The 15,047-nt window shown below is 42.0% G+C and overlaps 1 protein-coding gene across 9 annotated transcripts in view; it reads left to right on the top strand.

Annotated features, from left to right (window-relative positions):
* Positions 1-15,047, top strand: part of LOC105481342 (dedicator of cytokinesis 10) — a 281,662-nt gene that overhangs the window by 256,343 nt on the left and 10,272 nt on the right. For all 9 annotated transcript variants that reach the window (XM_071073452.1, XM_071073450.1, XM_071073451.1 and 6 more), the window contains 5 exons: positions 264-386; positions 528-641; positions 9,726-9,872; positions 12,924-13,134; positions 14,668-14,858. In XM_071073452.1, the coding sequence (XP_070929553.1) occupies positions 264-386; positions 528-641; positions 9,726-9,872; positions 12,924-13,134; positions 14,668-14,858 (786 nt within the window). The remainder of the gene's footprint in view (positions 1-263; positions 387-527; positions 642-9,725; positions 9,873-12,923; positions 13,135-14,667; positions 14,859-15,047) is intronic.

Below are 15,047 nucleotides of genomic sequence, written 5' to 3'. Positions count from 1 at the left end.
TAAGTCAGTAGCAGTGGGAATGGAAAGGAGGAGACAGATCTGAAGGCATTTCACAGATTTAAATTAGCACTTTTGAGGCACTAATTAGGTAACGGTAATGCGGGATAGGCAAGAATCCAAGATGACACCATGATCCCCTGCTGGGTTTTAAATGCCAGTAACAGAGGAAAAAGTTTGACAATGCAACAGCTTTGAAACCAAGTTTCAGGCATGAGCCACAATCCTAATCATGTAAAATCTCATTTTGATTGGGGGAATTGCAGAATATCCTGGTGGAGCAGCTATACATGTGTGTGGAGTTTCTCTGGAAGTCTGAGCGATACGAACTGATTGCTGATGTCAACAAGCCCATCATTGCCGTCTTTGAGAAACAACGAGACTTCAAAGTATGTATTCCAACCCTGTAGAAGGAGTTATTTAAAATATCCTATGTTGAATTGGAAAATTACTTACAGTTTTCAAAATTAAAAACTCTCTATTTGTATGTCAGCGTGATCTTCATGAAACTCTTTCACTTATGGTTTCAGAAATTGTCAGATCTCTACTATGACATTCATCGGTCATACCTGAAAGTGGCAGAGGTGGTGAATTCAGAGAAGCGGCTGTTTGGTCGCTACTATCGTGTGGCATTTTATGGGCAGGTAAGTTCACCAGAAATAACATGGCCCATAAATTCTGCTGAGCAGTTGAATGTTGTCTTTCATTCTTTACGAGACATCTGTGTGTACCAGTGAATGGAGAGGTATGGGTGTGTCTGACTATACTTGAGTGTTTCTCCGGATGTGATGGTCTATATGTTTGTCCATAGGAATGTACTAAGTTGGAAAACAAGTGAGCTAAGAAATCCATGGGTTGAGTTAACGGTGATTTCTGACTTCTCAAAGAAAGAGGGCACTTATTTTTCAACATTCTCTTCTTTCCAGCTCACCCTAAAATATCTGATTATGAGTTTATGTCATATATTAAAGTGAAATTAAATTGAGCATGCTTTAAGAAATAACATTCCTAATATTCTAGGAAATAAGAGAATTCCTAGGGGCTCCACCATATCAAACCTTTGATTTTACAATCACTCAATTTTTTTTCTCCTATTTTCAAACTACCACTGTTTCTAGACAGAATACCAGATAGTTATTTTGTTTTCTATATTGCAAGTCAGTGTAATTTCAAAGTTATTTTTCCCAGTTTACTGCATAAGCAATGAAGAAGATGGAAAATATTACTTAGCCACTGTATTGGCCTGAAAGTGAACATACTATATATTAATTGTGAATGTCTCTGAGCAACATTTTCAATGGGATAAACCCAGGCACCATTCATTTCTTTTCGGGAAGGCTTATAACGCTATTATATTTCAGCAGACGTAGTTTAGACTGTTGCTCGTGTGGATAGACATCCCATGCTTTTATTTTCAGAGTGGCAGTGGCTCTCAGACCTCACACTTCCTCTCCCCGCAACCTATCGTCTCACTTAGTAGCCCAGGCTGGAGTGCAGTGCAGTGGCATGATCTCGGCTCACTGCAACCTCCGCCTCCTGGATCCCGGCTCAAGCAATTCTCCTGCCTCAGCCTCCTGAGCAGCTGGGATTACAGGCAGGTGCCACCATGCCCAGCTAATTTTTGTATTTTTTAGTAGAGACAGGATTTCATTATATTGGCCAGGCTGGTCTTGAACTCCTGACCTCTTGTGATCCACCCACCTCAGCCTCCCAAAATGTTGGGATTACAGGCGTGAGCCACCGTGCCCGGCCTCAGCTTCTTGTTCTTAAGGCTGCAGCAGAAGGAGTCAACTCCAGCATGTTATTCTAGGTCACTCCCCATTGAAGTTGTTTGAAAAGTACATATTTTCCTCTGCTCACCAAAAGCAGCTTAAAAACTAACCTCTGGGCTGAGTGCCGTGGCTCACGCCTGTAATCCCAGCACTTTGGGAGGCCAAGGCGGGCGGATCATGAGGTCAGGAGATCGAGACCATCCTGGCTAACAAGCTGAAACCTTGTCTCTACTAAAAATACAAAAAATTAGCCGGGTGTGGTGGAGGGTGCCTGTAGTCCCAGTTACTCGGGAGACTGAGGCAGGAGAATCGCATGAACCCGGGAGGTACAGCTTGCAGTGAGCCGAGATCGCGCCACTGCACTCTAGCCTAGGTGACAAGAGTGAGACTCCGTCTCAAAAAAAAAAAAAAGAAAAGAAAGAAAAAAAAGAACCTCTGAATTAATAAAGCTAGATACTTTCTACCTGGAAAGGAGAAGTATCACCAAGTAGCCACTTATTATAAACAAATTAATCCAACCAGGATTTTTCTCAGGACACAGCAACATCAGGATAGTGGAGACAGAGAAACTAATGGTCTGAAAAATGGGGATCTGCATAAACAATCTATAGAATATAAAAAGCAAATGTAGACATTTTGGGGGTCCATGGAAAAGAATCTGAACTATCTGAAGTGAGAACATAGATGGGGAGAGAGCGAGGTGTGGGAACCTTCAGAAGAGGAAGAGAGAAAAGAGAAAATGACACTTTGGAGCCATTTGGGAAGCTACGAAGAAAATATACAATTTGTGACACTGGTGAGACAGCAAGAAAAGTGGCAGAAAATGCTGTAAGTAGGGAAGGGGATGTGGGAGCAGAAGAATTGAAAGGGAAAAACAGAGTTTCAAGGGAGATGGCCACAGGCTAACTGGGCAGCACAGAAGTAGCACAAAAGATGTGCTTCTGGGTCACCAAGACATGACTCTCTAACGCCTCAGGCATTCCTTCCAATGAAAAAGTAAAAAAAATCATTGATAACCTGATCATGAAAACAGGATTGCCTACCAGATGGTTGCTGCAACCACTATCTGAGACACGGGCTCTAAAGCAGGTAGAAGTGAATCACACTGCTTTTCAACTAGTTTTTAATGCAGATGTTTACTCTTTTCTTCTTTTGGTCTTGATTGTTCCAGGCCGTGGTAAGTTCTCACTCACTCTCGCTCTCCATTTGCATGCTCTAACACCTCTCACACTTCCCTCTGTATGGTTTTACTGAAACTTAACCTTTTTGTGCAAATCAACATTTGGTACGAAGGGTGAGATAATCCTGCTTTCATTCATTTTTGGAATCATCCTGCATCTCTTTAACTAAGTTAGTTTATGCCAGTTATCTGAATTACAAAAAATGTATCCTTTGTTTTTCATACATGCTATCTTTCTGCCTAAAGGTAGATGTAGTCTGAAAGCCTTACATACACAAACACACACAGAGATAAGTATGGGTACCACGTATCTTAAATATACGTAGCATAGACTTGGTATTGTAGATTGTCTACTTATTTCAGGCCACTATGAGCTGCAGCTTATTAAGAACAGAATGGTCAGAATTTTGGAAGTTGGAGTGATGGTTATTGGTGGACACCTCCCAAGATACTGAAAAAACTGTGTTTTTTCCAAAGGAGTGTCTTAGAGAGATGGGGGTCTATGGTGGTGAGCTCTGAGCATTCTCAGAGGTGATGGGAGTAATTCCCAACATAAAAGATGAACTGGGGAATAAATCTTTACCCAATACGTCTGGGTAAGTCTCCAGAGATGCAGAAAGGAGCAAGGTAAGAAATTTGGAGAACAAGCCATGTCCAAAATAACCTGCCAGTACCCAGAGCTCTGTGACAAAGGATTTTCTTCATCTTATTTTGAGCCATATGAAATTGCCTATATTCAATCACTTTTTTATGTGCAAAAATGGCAACTTTATATGGTTCAACATAATTATTGTCAGTTAAGCTGGAAAGAGAAAACATTTAATATTCACACATTGTTCATATTCAGCCCTACTTGTCTGACCAGTACATACTTTTTTGTAATTCTTTAAATTCCTTCCCACATTCATACCATATCAGCATTTTCTATGTTCATTTATAAATTTGGGATTATGGGCCCTTAACTCACCTACTAAAAGAATACTTGAAAACCCCTGTACTAAATAGACTGAGGGGGGCAGTGGGGAAGCATTGGGGGGGCCCTTGCAAATGACCTAACTTTATTTTTCTTTCAGACTCCTCAGTAAAGTGTGCTGATTTTGCACCTGATTTTTTTTTTTTTTTTTAATGCTGCAGTACTCTCACTTGTCTTTGTAAAAAATTCCAAGGCCGGGCGCAGTGGCTCACGCCTGTAGTCCCAGCACTTTAGGAGGCCGAGGAGGGCGGATCACGAGGTCAGGAGATCGAGACCATCGTGGCTAACACGGTGAAACCCTGTCTCTACTTAAAATTCAAAAATTAGCCGGGCGTGGTGGCGGGCCCCTGTAGTCCCAGCTACTCGGGAGGCTGAGGCAGGAGAATGGCGTGAACCTGGGAGGCGGAGCTTGCAGTGAGCCGAGATCGCGCCACTGCACTCCAGCCTGGGTGACAGAGTGAGCCTCCATCTCAAAAAAATAAATAAATAAAATAAAAATAAATAAATTCCAGTCTGAGCTTAAAACGCAAAGTGTTTTGTTAAATCCTCTGACTGAGAACCTGCCTAAGCACGACACTCCATAAGCTCAAACCCAGCTACCTTTGAACAACGAGAACTAATGGAGGTTGTCCTGATAAACAGCAAATCACAGCCTCAGTCATCACTGCTTAGACGAGATTCAAATGCCTGTCTCAAGATACCACATGGAGAGTGAGAACTGCGGGATTCAACAGGAGCAGACAGCACACATCACTTCACACTCGATGATAAATAAATACCAAGCAGGCTCCAGCCTTCCCCAGAACGTGTACAGAATGAAGGTTCCAAAGATTGAAGATAAAATCTTGACTACTTGATTAGCATAATCCCCACGGTCAGAAATAATTTCTTATTCATAATGGTGCTTTATGTCCCATATGGTATGAAAGTTACCTTTTAATATCCAAGTTGACATGCCTTGCAATGATGTTAAAAAGATTATGGAAATATGACATGCAACAGGCTCTTTGCCTGCACAAAGGCCTTTGGGTACATTTTTTTAGTGTCCCATGTAGACCACTGCTCTCATTTTATAGTTTTGGCTGAGGTATTAATACTGTGTCTGTAATGAGCCAGACACTAGAAAACAAGTATAAATAAAACTGATCGTTCATAGCAGGAACTTTACAAAAATGCAAGTCTTGCACAACATGAACTGTCTAATGCAACACCCGGCATCAGCATCAATATGGAAATTTGACATAGAGCAGCCTATACAAAGTGTCCTCCAAAGTGTCCCTGAAGTATTGATTTCCACAGTAATGAAACAGCAGCAGTGAGCAAACATCAACTATAATCAATGAAGTCCTTAGGCCCTGGTATTTAACATGAAAGCAAGTGAATACCCATTACATAACAAAATATCAGATGCCCCTGGAATTAATTAAATAAAAGACCACCAAAGAATTTTATTCTATCCACCAAAGTCCATAGATTCCGTAATTTGCAGTCATGCCTACATGGGTGTACTTGCATCTCAGGATCTTAATAAAAAAGGAATTTGGGGGAGGAGGGAAGGTGCATGTGTAGTGTGGAAAACCGCCATCTCTACTTTGAGACATGATATAGCTCTCCGCCTATAGGAAAGTCGCTGATCTAGGCCACATATCTATACCGTATAAACATCATAATTGAGTTCTGATGTATATGCTAAGAGAAGCTATATGAATGCAGAGAAATTCATTCATGTAGCTTCTTTTCTCTTAGCATTTAGCCTCGTATTGACATTTTCTGGCCCATCTTTTGTATACTAGATTCCTCTTCAAATACATTCTTCTCTTTGTGAACTTTGAATGAGTCTAATATAATACCAGGGGCCCTGATATTTGACATCACAGTGATGATCCAGGGACATTGCAAGATGCTAACGTACCTGCAAAAGCATCTGAGGAGGAGTCAATGCTTTTAGTTGTCAGTTTATGGAAGTACATTTTTACCATAATGTATTGCCTTAAAGTTTCATAATTCATACAGTCCTTGTTTAACCCCAGGGTATGTTCTTTCTTGACTAGAGCAGATGAAGGTGTTTATTGCATTGCAAAATGACATTTTAAAAATAAAACTAGCAAGGGAAGTGCAGAGATCACCTTTCCCATTGCCTTGAAATTCAGTCAGCTTATAAACTTGGGGCTAAAGCAAAAGAGAAACTGACCCTGGTTTTTGTCACTCTGTGTCCCTGTTTATAAATCATTTATATCATAGACAGAGCTGAAATTGAAGCCTTCCTTCAGATAGTGCCTGGAGCTCAGTGGGCTTTGCTTTGATAGCTTCCCTGGGTATAAGGTGACCCTGCATTCCAAACATTTTCAGAGCTGCCATTTGTCTGGCTTCAAAACTGTTTACAGAAACCCCAGTGGACAGCAGATTAAACGCTTTATTCTGCTCCTCCATCTCCTTCTTACTCATTTTACAAAACAGGTTTACCTTTCCAAGCTCTTTAGAAAAAGGTTCCAATCACTAATTTATCAGTTACCAAAATATTCAAATGAGCTTCAATAGACCTTTTATAATAAGAAAAACTTCATTGCCTAAGCAAGAGAAGCTGAAAGTATGTATTTTCAAGCACTGAACACTGAGTTACGCTGCGTAAAAGCCAGAACTGAAATTGCTTTATAGATACCGAGTTTTTTTGTCATTGTTGTCATCACCACCAGCATCATCATCATTACCATCCTCAACATAGCTAGCACTCACCAAAGGCCATCTGATTACCAGGTGTGGTTCTTACAACCCCCCAGTAGGTTGCTGAGTCTGAATTTTCCCACCCCATAGCCCAAGGAGGAGGGATGAAAGAAAGCCACAGGTTATGAACAAGGCCACAAAAGTCACGATGATGGCAATTTTTTTTTTTTTTAGACAGAGTCTCACTCTGTCGCCCAGGCTGGAGTGCAGTGGCTCAAACTTGGCTCACTGCAACCTCCGCCTCCGAGTGATTCTCCTGCCTCAGCCTCCTCAGTAGCTGGGACTACAGGCATGCGTCACCATGTCCAGCTAATTTTTGTATTTTTAGTAGAGAAAGCGTTTCACTATGTTGGCCAGGATGGTCTCCATCTCTTGACCTTATGATCCACCCACCTTGGCCTCCCAAAGTGCTGGGATTACAGGAATGAACGACCGTGCCCGGCCGATGATGGCAATTTTTACCTGCCTCCTACCACTCATTTTCTGCTCCCTCTAGATTCAGAAATTTGTCAGGGGTTTACAGTGAAAATGTGTCTTTGTACTAGTTTTCACACTATGGTGAAAAATAAAAAATCTTTTCCTGAACCTTAGAGACATTTTTCTCCTTGAAATTGAAGTTGCAAATGTTGCTTCAGCTTTAGCCCCATGAGGATTCTGCCTGAAGGCTTTAGAAGGTCTTATTTCTCTGATGTGTCAGTCTGTCAATTGTAGCCACTAACTCCTGACCTTGAATCAGACAAAACTCCACAAAGACAGCAACAGAAAAAAACATAGCAGGCTGGAAGTCATGTGGGAGTGGAGTCAGACCTCACTACCCCTGTGAAATCTACAGGAATGACAGGGAGCTGCTTTTCATGCTTTCAACATCATATGACACTTTGTAGAAGTTTGGGGTCAAGGCACTTATAATTACTTGTATTTTGTCTTGAACATTTCTCGAAGAAATTGTTCATTAAAAACATCTTTATTTAAAGCCATGGACTATTTTCCAGTTATGCCTGGTGCATATACGCCTGTTTAAGATGTATGCCTTTTAAGAATTCTTTCATTCATCTGCTTACGCAACAAATAGAGTGACCTCCCCCTAAAGACCAGGCATTGTGCTAAACACTGGGCATGCAACGTTGAAGACACACTTCCTGCCTTTAGAAAGCCCAAAGTCAATTAGGGAGATGTGCAAGGAAGCAGGCGATTACCTGATTGGCAAGAATTCCACTATGGAGTAGACCTTATTCATTTGCTTCTGCAAAGGTACAGCTACAGTACACTTAGAATACAAATTACCCTGTTAAAGATGATCCCATTTGCATGTATGAAAGTGCTTTTGAAGTATAAAGCATCATACAGATTTGAGTTTAATCAATATTCTTAGATTGTCTCACATTAACCATGAAAAAATATAGCACTGGAACACTTTGCCTATGCTTTTTTTTTTTTTTTTTTTTTTTTTGAGATGGAGTCTCGCTCTCGCCCATTCTGGAGTACAGTGCACAATCTCAGCTCACGGCAAGCTCCGCCTCCCAGGTTCACGCCATTCTCCTGCCTCAGCCTCCCGAGTAGCTGGGACTACAGGTGCCCGCCACCACGCCTGGCTAGTTTTTTTGTATTTTTAGTAGAGACAGAGTTTCACCGTGTTAACCAGGATGGTCTCGATCTCCTGACCTCATGATCCACCTGCCTCAGCTTCCCAAAGTGCTGGGATTACAGGCGTGAGCCACCGCACCCGGCCACCTATGCTTTTTTTATCATATAATTTTTAAATAGTCAAAAGTGATTTTTTAATATGGCTAAGTTTCCTTTTGACGTCCAGTGTCTTCACCCAGACCTCAAAAGCCATTTCCTTATGGGTCAACTCTACAATCAGGAGAAACCAGATATAGCCTGTAATTCCAGCACTTTGGGAGGCCTAGGTGGGTGGATCATCTGAGGTCAAGAGTTCGAGTTCGCCAACATGGCAAAACTCCATCTCAATTAAAAATACAAAAATTAGCTGGGCGTGGTGGCACACATCTGTAGTCCCAGCTACTTGGGAGGCCGAAGCAGGAGAATCACTTGAATCCAGGAGGCAGAGGTTGCAGTGAGCCAAGATCACACCTCTGCACTCCAGCCTGGGCGACAGAGCAAGACTCTACCAAAAAAAAAAAAAAAAAAGAAACCAGATATCCTTGGGTTCTTAACTCCAAACTTAATCTGGTATTCTGAGGCCACATGTATTCCACAGGAAAAATGCTTCTGTGTCTCTTCAAAGAGAAGGAATTATAAAGATTGCTTCACTTAGTTATCTTCAGATAATAGAATCTTCCCTTCCCTCTGCTTCCAACCAGACAAATAAATTAATAGAGGCTAAAACCTACTTGCTCTTGTGGAATAAAAATGATGATATGGTTGCTATTTTTAATCCTATAATGTCTTCCTTTTCAAGAATGTAAAAGATCTCTTAGTAAGGTAGATTGCATGATTAAGTTACATATAGCTAAGTTTCAGCAGGTCCCTGAAGTCATGTTGACGTAAAGTTATTTTTTAAATAGCAGTACTTGGGAGCATAACACATGTAATTTCTGTTACGACAACTATATAAAGTCTTGTGATTTTTCATCGAAGATTATGTGGGATGCACGTCAGCCCATTTAAATAGCTTTACATGCCGTACACATTTCCTATGTTAGTTTCAAAGACTTATAGAAGATCTTATTAAAAAGGATACTGACTGCTCTTTGCTGCAAAAAATTGCTCCATATTTCATGTTCTACCCCAAGCTACCACAAGAGGGCATGCTTCCCCCAAAATATATGCAAGTAGGTAGTACCATTGAGTTCTACAAATAGAGAAAACAGTATTTGCAAGATATTTCATGAGTTTCTTTGGCCTGGCTAGGAAATATTTACATTAATGTCTGATTATAAGATGATATTTTATTTTCTTCACTGTGTTTTCTCTGATTTTGAATGTTATAGGGTGTTAACCAATGGATTGGATGACAACCAAAAACTGTATATATTTTTTAAGTAAATGGCTTTTTGTTTTGCTTTTGATTTATGACTAGCATTCTCTAATAAAATTGGTGGTTCATTATGTTCCATAGGGCTTTTTTGAAGAAGAAGAAGGTAAAGAGTATATTTATAAAGAGCCTAAGCTGACAGGTCTGTCCGAGATTTCCCAAAGACTCCTCAAGCTCTATGCAGATAAATTTGGAGCAGACAATGTGAAGATAATCCAGGATTCCAACAAGGTAGAGGAAAATCAGTTTTCATGCAAGTGCTAACAATTGACTGAGTTTTTTACTCTTTAACCACATTAAGTTTTCATTTTCTGCCTGATGATGCAAAGTAAACTACTACAACGATTTTAGATGTTTTGCTTGTTTGCCTATTGGTTGCTTAGTTGGTTAGTAATTTGAGGGGAGAAGAGTCAAAAACATTATATGTGTTTATTTGGGTAACTTTTAAAAAGATCTTAGTAAATTCTCTATGTCTCCATTGGTTATTTGCATTTGAATAGCAATCAAAGCCTTAAAGTAATTGGGCTCAGTGGTGGAACTGGAGAAAACAGCAAATTGAAAATATTTATTGTCAGGGAAGTCTTCCTAGGCGTATTAGTCAGGGTTCTCTAGAGGAACAGGACTAATAGAATAGATGTATATATGAAAGGGAGTTGATTAAGGAATATTGACTCACACGATCACAGGGTGAAGTCCCACAATAGGCCATCCGCAAGCGGAGGAGCAAGGAAACCAGTCTTGTGTCCCAAAGCATCAAAAGTAAGGAAGTTGACAGTGCAGCATTCAATCTGTGGCTGCAGGCCCGAGAGCCCCTGGCAGATCACTGGTGTAAGTCCAGGAGTCCAAAAGCTGAAGAACTTGGAGGAGTCTGATGTTAGAAGGCAGGAAGCATCCAGCACAGGAGAAAGATGGAGGTCAGAGACTTAGCCAGTCTAGTCCTTGCACATCCCTCTGCCTGCTTTTATCCTGGCTGTACTGGCAGCTGATTAGATGGTGCCCACCCAGATTGAGAGCAGGTCTGCCTCTCCCACCCAGTTCACTGACTCAAATGTTAATCTCCTTTAGCGACACCCTCAATGGACACACCCAGGAACAATACTTTGCATCCTTCAATCCAATCAGGTTGACATTTAATATTAACCATCACAGTAGGCCACACCAATTTTGAAAGCTGTCCCCTATAATAGAGGCAGACTTGCCAGTTACATTACATTAACCTTTGAACATTCAGTTACCCTCCTCTTGGCTTCTGAAAGCAAATACTTACCTCTTCTCTTAGATTACCCAGCATCTTCTTATACACTCTTGTTCAGTTAGGCAACCTCTATCAAATGCCTACTGAATGCCAAGCCCAGAACTGGAGATGAGGCACACAGGGTCTCTTCCTTCTGGAGCTCACAGTTCACATGGGGCTAAGAAGAGAAGGACCTGTGCAAACAGCCAATTAAATAGATTACAATCAAGTATCACCAGAGAGTCAAAGTCCAAGTTGTACAAGGAAAGCTCAGGGCAGGGGACCTCTCTTAACAGCTCATTCTTGGTTGGGCAGCATTACATAGAAGGGATGATGTTTGAGTTAGTTTGCTGGAAGCAAAGGGCATGCTGAGAAGCCCAGCACATGCAATGATGGGGAGGAATGAAAGAGGGAGATATGTGTAGAGAATGGCAGGCCTTTGAAACACAGGTTGGATAGAAGAGTGTGGCAGAAGATGGAGCTGGAAAAGATGGTTTTTGCCCAATGGCATACAGTCCTATTGGGCTATACAAGTCTTTTCTTTCTTTTTTTTTTTTTTTCTGTCCTCTTTTACAAACTCAAGTTTGGAGGCATCTGGGCATGAAATCCCTGAGTCTGGGCAGAAATTTTTGTGAGTGCGTTCATCATTCTCCTTCTCAGCTTGATGGCTACAGTCACCTTCCCCAGAAAGGCAGGCAGCTGGAACTACTGTGTTACTGGCTCTCCAAAGTAGAAAGTATGCACAGAGTTCCTGGGGCAGCGTGGGGGATGAGAAAATGCCAAATTTGGTATCAGAACAACTTGAGTCTTCATTCTACCATCCCACCACCTATCAGCTGATAATCTTAGAGAAATTAGTTGGTCACTCTAAATCTCTGTTTTTGATCTGTAAAATGGTTACAATTATACCCACCTTATAGTGTAATTAGTAGTAGCATTACAAATAAATTCAGGAGATCCCTCAAATCTCTGGGACTGGATAGGCAGCGGATGGGTAGACAGATGGAGAAAACTGGAAGAATTTTTTAAATTCTTTGAGGTTTCATTAGAAAAGAAGCTGAGAACGCCATCTCTTCCAACTCCAAAGGAGAGCAAGTGTGATTTCCTGGATTTTCTTAGTACCCCCAGCCTGTCTTCCTTGCTATTTGTCAAACTCACTCCCCAAAGCAGAGTTGAATTTTTTTAAAATGCGTAGGATGACTTGTTACAGATTAGAGAAGGATCCTGACATTAAAACTACAAAATTTCGCAATCATGTAATAGGCTCCTCAGCTAATCTGCTAAATAAAACAAGGAACCTCCCTCCTTGCCACAAGCCCAAAGCCAGTGGCCCCAGTCTAGATACATGGGTAAAATCATAGAGGGACCAAAATATATTTTTTTAAAGTTTTCATTTGAAATACTGTCAAGAAGCTTGCATTCTAGGGCTGGGTGCAGTGGCCCATGGCTGTAATCCCAGCATTTTGGGAGGCCTAGACGACAGATCTCTCAACACCCTCTGTACTAAAAATACAAAAATTAGCTAGGTGTGTTGGCACATGCCTGTAATCTCAGCTAGTAGAGAATCTGAGGCAGGAAAATCACTTGAACCCAGGAGGCGGAGGTTGCACTGAGCCGAGATCATGTCACTGCATTCCAGCCTAGGAGACTGAGCAAGACCCTGTCTCAAAAAATAATAACAATAATAATGAATAAAATTAAGAAATAAAAGAAGTTTGCATTCCAGACAAAGGTGATTGAACATTCATTACAGCGAAGAGAGAAAATAAAGGACTAAATAGCATGCCACAACCAGGCACATCTGGAAGAGCCTCAGCTACTTGGTGAGCTGGCTCCAATCCCCCCTCTACAGACCAGGCTGCTCAGGTGCAGTCCAACCTTTATTCTCTCTGTGATCCTGCCTAGCTCTGATATGATGTGACTGCCTATTTTTCTCCAAGGGGAGAGGCACAGCCTCGTTGGTATGCAAGCTGAGGGAATGGGAGCTTCCTGCTTTCAGGAGCACTCCAGGGCACACCACTCACTTTGCCCATAATCTGTTAACACAGGTAAACCCCAAGGATTTGGACCCCAAATATGCCTACATCCAGGTGACCTATGTCACGCCATTCTTTGAGGAAAAGGAAGTCGAAGACCGGAAGACAGATTTCGAAATGCACCACAACATCAACCGCTTTGTCTTCGAGACGCCCTTCACGCTGTCGGGCAAGAAGCACGGTGGAGTGGCGGAGCAGTGCAAGCGACGGACAATCCTGACAAGTAGGTGCAGGCAGCCGGGCCACATGTGTGCACCTGTTCCAGCACAGGAACATAGGGCTGGATCAGTAGGAATCAAGAGTTATTTCAGTCCTGCAGAGAAGTACTCAAAATGTGCTAACTTGGAAACGTTTGCCAAGAAGAGATTTCCATCTCTTTATTCTCTATTAACAGAAGTCAACCAGAGGAGAAATTGTCAAAAGAGTTGCTTTGCATACCTGTTCCCTTTAGGTTGTAAGTGTGAAGGGTCATGGGGTCAGTGCCTTGGGAAAGGCACAAGGCACTCTGAACTTTCCTCTAAGTCTACCTTCAAGTGTTTCAGGGTTAGCAGCTCTCATCGTGTGCTTTGGGGCGACATTCTAAACCACCACTCTGGGATTCAGATTCTTCATCTGTAGAGCTAATGCAGATGTGGATCTCCAATATCCCTCCATGCGCTCTCTAGATCCATGCTGTGAGCTAGTCATCCTTTCATTTCCTCAACACACATTTAATGAGGCCCTACTAGGGGCTGGGCACTGTTCTAGGTACTGGCAACGCAAATGAAACATGATTCTTGCCCTCAAGGTGCTCACAGTCTGGTGGGAGAAAGAACCAAGTAAGGCAAGAATTTCAGGTGAGCAGAGCATGAGAAATGAAACAAGAGCACCCGTGGGGGCTCCTAAGGCTGGCTGCAAGGTGAGCAAGGGCATTCTGGAGGAAATGGTCAGTAACCCGCTTTGAGAACTGGGCCATCTCGGATTAGGCTACAGCCTGTCCATAGCACTGACGTCTAAACTGTGACAAGCATCTGCCTTCAGCAAATGTATCCAAAACTTTTGAAATAAAAAAGCCACAACAAAGCTGTATCAATATATACTATTTGGCATATATTTAGGCATTCTGTATTGTGGGTTAGTATAGTTTTTATATGAATTACAAGTTGCTGTGGAAGCTTTAATCTTTTCAGTGTTTCGAAATTCTAAAGGCTAGCTGGGCGCGGTGGCTCACGCCTGTAATCCCAGCACATTGGGAGGCGAAGGTGGATGGATCATGAGGTCAAGAAATCAAGACCATCCTGGCCAACATGGTGAAACCCCATCTCTACTAAAAATACAAAAATTAGCTGGACATGGTGGTGTACACCTGTAGTCCTAGCTACTTGGGAGGCTGAGGCAGGAGAATCACTTGAACCCGGAAGGCAGAGATTGCAGTGAGCCAAGATCGTGCCACTGCACTCCAGCCTGGCGACACAGTGAGACTCCATCTCAAAAAAAAAGAAAAAAAATCTAAAGGCCTAAAACAGCCCTGAGAATGAGGGCCTGTTAGCAGTGGAGGCAGAAGAGCACAACAGGTCAAAGGAGTTTGGGCAAAAGCTAAGAGGTATGAGAGAGGATGGCACCTAGCAGAAAAAGTAATTCCCACGCATGAAAAGCATGCAGAATGGAAGGTGCCATGTGCTGTGAAATGATAGGTGATTCTCTGGTCCTTCAGGGAAACCCTTGACTCTTCACTAATCCTCAACCTTGAAATCCCTTTTGTATGGCTTTTGTGCAGCGAGTCACCTGTTCCCCTACGTGAAGAAGAGAATACAAGTCGTTAGCCAATCGAGCACAGAACTGAATCCAATTGAAGTGGCAATTGACGAGATGTCCAAGAAGGTTTCTGAGCTTAATCAGCTTTGCACAATGGAAGAAGTGGACATGATCAGACTGCAGCTCAAACTGCAAGGAAGTGTCAGCGTGAAGGTGAGTAAGCATTGCCCAGGGCTGAGATGCACATGGCCAATGAAACTGGGTGGAAAATGCCCTGGGAACTTTGTTTACAAAGAATATAAGAAACATTTTTCTGTTTGTGAGAACACCTTTATCTGGGTCTTTAAAATTGCTTCGAGTTGTCAATGTGCATTAACGTTACTCGAAACCTGTAGATATCTC

Source organism: Macaca nemestrina, chromosome 11 (assembly GCF_043159975.1).
Source record: "Macaca nemestrina isolate mMacNem1 chromosome 11, mMacNem.hap1, whole genome shotgun sequence".
NCBI classification, from domain to species: Eukaryota; Metazoa; Chordata; class Mammalia; order Primates; family Cercopithecidae; genus Macaca; species Macaca nemestrina.
This window is presented reverse-complemented; position numbering and strand designations above follow the sequence as displayed.